This window comes from Limulus polyphemus, unplaced genomic scaffold, assembly GCF_000517525.1.
Source record: "Limulus polyphemus unplaced genomic scaffold, Limulus_polyphemus-2.1.2 Scaffold6955, whole genome shotgun sequence".
Taxonomy (NCBI): domain Eukaryota; kingdom Metazoa; phylum Arthropoda; class Merostomata; order Xiphosura; family Limulidae; genus Limulus; species Limulus polyphemus.
Window position 1 is genome coordinate 9,165 of NW_013672565.1, and position 4,059 is coordinate 13,223.

The 4,059-nt window shown below is 34.3% G+C and overlaps 1 protein-coding gene across 1 annotated transcript in view; it reads right to left on the reverse strand.

Moving 5' to 3' along the window:
• LOC106474213 (tyrosine-protein phosphatase non-receptor type 9-like) overlaps positions 1 to 4,059 on the reverse strand; it is a 41,754-nt gene that overhangs the window by 9,158 nt on the left and 28,537 nt on the right. The window contains exon 11 of the mRNA XM_022402564.1: positions 3,090 to 3,250. Coding sequence (XP_022258272.1) covers positions 3,090 to 3,250 — 161 coding nt within the window. The remainder of the gene's footprint in view (positions 1 to 3,089; positions 3,251 to 4,059) is intronic.

The window sequence follows — 4,059 nt, forward strand, 5'->3', positions numbered from 1 at the left end:
GACTGAAGCAGAACACACCGAGTCGTGTCCTTCATACAAGTCAACACGACGACTGAAGCAGAACACACCGAGTCGTGTCCTTCATACAAGTCAACACGACGACTGAAGCAGAACACACCGAGTCGTGTCCTTCATATAAGTCAATATGACGACTGAAGCAGAACACACGAGTTGTGTTCTCCAAATAAGAGTATAAAATTATCAGTTTGGCTGCATTTTCACTACAAAAAAAGAAGTAAATGGAAATATAATAAAAGATGGCCATCCAATGTGCAGAATATGTGACAAAACCACAACAATCAAAGGAAGAACAACTTCAAACATGATGTATCACCTGCATATTTACCACCCAGTAGATTTTCAAGACATCTGGGAATCTAAGTCACAATTATGAATAAACAAGGTAACTTTAATAATGGTCTTGTGTGTGTGTGTATGTATAGGTTGTTAGTTTATCAAGGGTAACCTTGAATAACTAACATAGTTATAAAACCAGTTTTTTTATTCAGTATGCTGGGACTGGAAAGACCAACTTCAAGTAGCTGGGCCTGCCTCAGCTTTCCTGTGTCATATTTGAATAAATTTTCAACAATTTATAAGTTACTTACTTTCTTTTTTATTTTTTAAGACCTTTATAAGGGTGGTGGTTGGGAGTTCTATACTATAGAAATTTTGGGTGATTCTGTATCTACTTTTAATACTTAAATAACCTTAACGGTAACTGCCTTCCCACATCTGGCTGCAGACAGCGAGAGGCAGTAGGAGGTGAGACGTTGTGGGTTTAAGCATTCACCCTCACATCCTTGTTTAACTTCGGCGTTTTGGATTTTGCTTGATAGATGGGATATCCCTAATGTTTTTTGGGTGCTATTACAACAAGCTTTAACCATTTATGGCTAAGGATGACTGCTTGGAGCAAAAGTAGATGCATTAAATGATTATAAATTATTTATTGTTTAATAGTGCTGATCTAAATCACCTATTAATAATAATAATAGATAAATATTAAGCTTTCTGTATTTTCAATCTAATACCTTGATAGTTTTTAACTCTCTGTAACTTCTCGTTCCAGGTCGTATACCACCGAGAAAAAAAACAAAAAAAACTCATATCTTGAGTTAAATTTTTCTTTTTATTCAGTCAAAAAGTAGATAAGTATTACTCCGATACTATCATGATAATCACTGCATCATTAAATACATTTATTGTTCTTTCATCCTTAGTTTAGATGGGTGAAGGTCGTTACAGACATAGTATACAGAAACTGCAGGTCATCACTTTAACACACCTAATTTGTTTCTATGGTTTTCCTTTGTCCAGTATTCAGGATATTTAATAACTCCAGGAATAAACTAAGCCTCACATTTCTTTTACACTTAAATACAGAATTATGATGATAAAATATAGTAATTTAAGATAATTAATAACATTATAAATCACAATATTTTCAATGCTATTGAGATATTAAATATTTCTTTACAATCAACCTTTCACACGTACACATCAAGGTTAAATGGAAAACATGCTCTGTCAGACCTGTTGTATGATGTGTGAACTGAACTCGTGGTTTGTGTTTTAGCAGCTTGGACTTCAGACCCCAGCTTCTTCGACTACAGTTGGATTACTAAAAAAACTTCAAGTCCCTCCCTCCATGCTAAGATCACACACAGGATCCGATGTTGAACTCCAGCTGAATATGGTTAAATGGAAAACATGCTCTGTCAGACCTGTAGTATGATGTGTGAACTGAACTCGTGGTTTGTGTTTTAGCAGCTTAGACTTCAGATTCCAGCTTCTTCAACTACAGTTGGATTACTAAAAAACTTCAAGTCCCTCCATGCTAAGATCACACACAGGATCCAATGTTGAACTCCAGCTGAATATGGTTAAATGGAAAACATGCTCTGTCAGACCTGTAGTATGATGTGTGAACTGAACTCGTGGTTTGTGTTTTAGCAGCTTGGACTTCAGACCCCAGCTTCTTCGACTACAGTTGGATTACTAATAAGATCACACGCAGGATCCGATGTTGAACTCCAGCTGAATATACACAAGTGAATGAGAAAGATGACACATTGCCCCACGGGGAAGTTCACCCCCTCAGTTAACAGCTGGTACCCATCAGACAGCTGGATAGATTGAAACAATTTGGGTAAAGTGGCTTTTCAAGGACACAGCACAAACCAGTTTCAAACTTGCAACCATTTGACTCCAAGTCTAAAGTGTGAAGCCACTGAACCACGCTGGATTACAAAATAAAACTTACAAATGGGAAGTTTTATACGGTTATTTTTACTGCATTAACACATTTACTTGTGGGACTGAACATACAACTATCTCATGTTAAAGTATAGGTTACTTCAAAGTTTGGGAATGCGAATTATAATAACCGTGATAAATTTTTAGGATAAAAAAAAAAGCCATACTCTAATGTATTGTGAAATTGCTAATACTTTCAAGAAGTTAATGTTTTCCTGCCCCTATAACCATTCATATAGTTGAACTGTGTGTAGCATATGACCATACAAGTTCCTCTCAAACACGTTTTTTTAACTAAAGTCTCTGGCAGAGGTGAGCAACATAAAAGAAACCATGGGTCACATGTGAGGCCCTCAAATACCCTTACACGCTACTAGATCCCAATTACCAGTTATTATCCAGAAATGATAAAAATTAGTTATATATATGAAGAATATTTTAAGATTCAACAGGAGTCTCATGTTGACCATTAAGGACACGAGCTGGACAGCACTGGTCTAATGTACGTGTCTGCCAACACGATTAAATCATGCAACTTTTACTGCTGTGAGAAACAGAAGAAAATAAAAAACTTCAGTCTCAGAGTAAGATCATCACAGAAAGTTCACAATACAGGTATAACATAAGGTACACTAACTTCTAAAAATGCAACATAAATAAGCTATATTCTGTCCCACACTTTCTTTAACATGATTTTTCAACATCAAGCATGTATGTAAAATTCTGTGTGTAACTCTTAAATACCTGACACGAAAAAAGGATTAAAAAACACCTTCCTTGCCAGTATGGGTCCATTATAATACCTTGTGTTCGAATGTTATTTTACTTACCTTGTGTAGAGATGAAAGCGTTTTTCTGTTTGTATCCGTCTATATAATTTGCATTGACATAGTCAGAAGCTGGATCTCCATCAAGGCACGAAATCTTGACTCGAGAATGATCATAACAAAGCACATCAGAATATCTGTTCTTTGGTTGATTTGACTTTAGCCTAGTAATATGGTGAAAATATAAGATAGAATAAAAAAGGACTTTTAACAATATTAAATTTTGATATTTTATACAGATTTTGAAAAATAAGACCTAAACACTGGAACAGTTAGATCTAAGTTTGGAAATCTGTGAACAAAGTTAGAGGCATAAACACACACACAAAAGAAAGGTTTATGGTTACTTACTGAATAATGATCAAATTATTTCAAGGTTATTTTTTTGATTCACTCATGTTAATGATATTTCAAACAAGTACATTCTGACAGTTTTTGACAAAACATCAGTTACAATTAGAAAACTATGATAGTTTTCATGACTAGGAAGCTGGAATCCAATTTAATCTTTGGATTTAGGATTGTAAATCTTACTGGCATTTTTTTTAAACACAATTTTCTAAACTGTTCATTTACCAACTTGCTTGTGGATTCCTGACTTTGTTGATTAGAAGATCAATAATCATATGTGCGTCACAGAGACACACAATATTAAAGAAAAATATCATCAATGTTCTAGTTAATCCCACAAACTACTGTCCCAACACATTTCACATAAAATATTATTTTTTGCACCTAGCTTTATTTTTTGGGTCAGTTTTTTTTTTATGGTGTGACTTGTAACAAGATTACTTTTTCACCTAGTTTTATTTTTAGTTAGTTTTTTATGGTGTGACTTGAAACTAGTTTAATTTTTTCACCTAGTTTTATTTTTGGGTCAGTTTTTTTATGGTGTGACTTGTAACTAGTTTAATTTTTTCACCTAGTTTTATTTTTGGGTCAGTTTTTTTATGGTGTGACTTGTAACAAGATT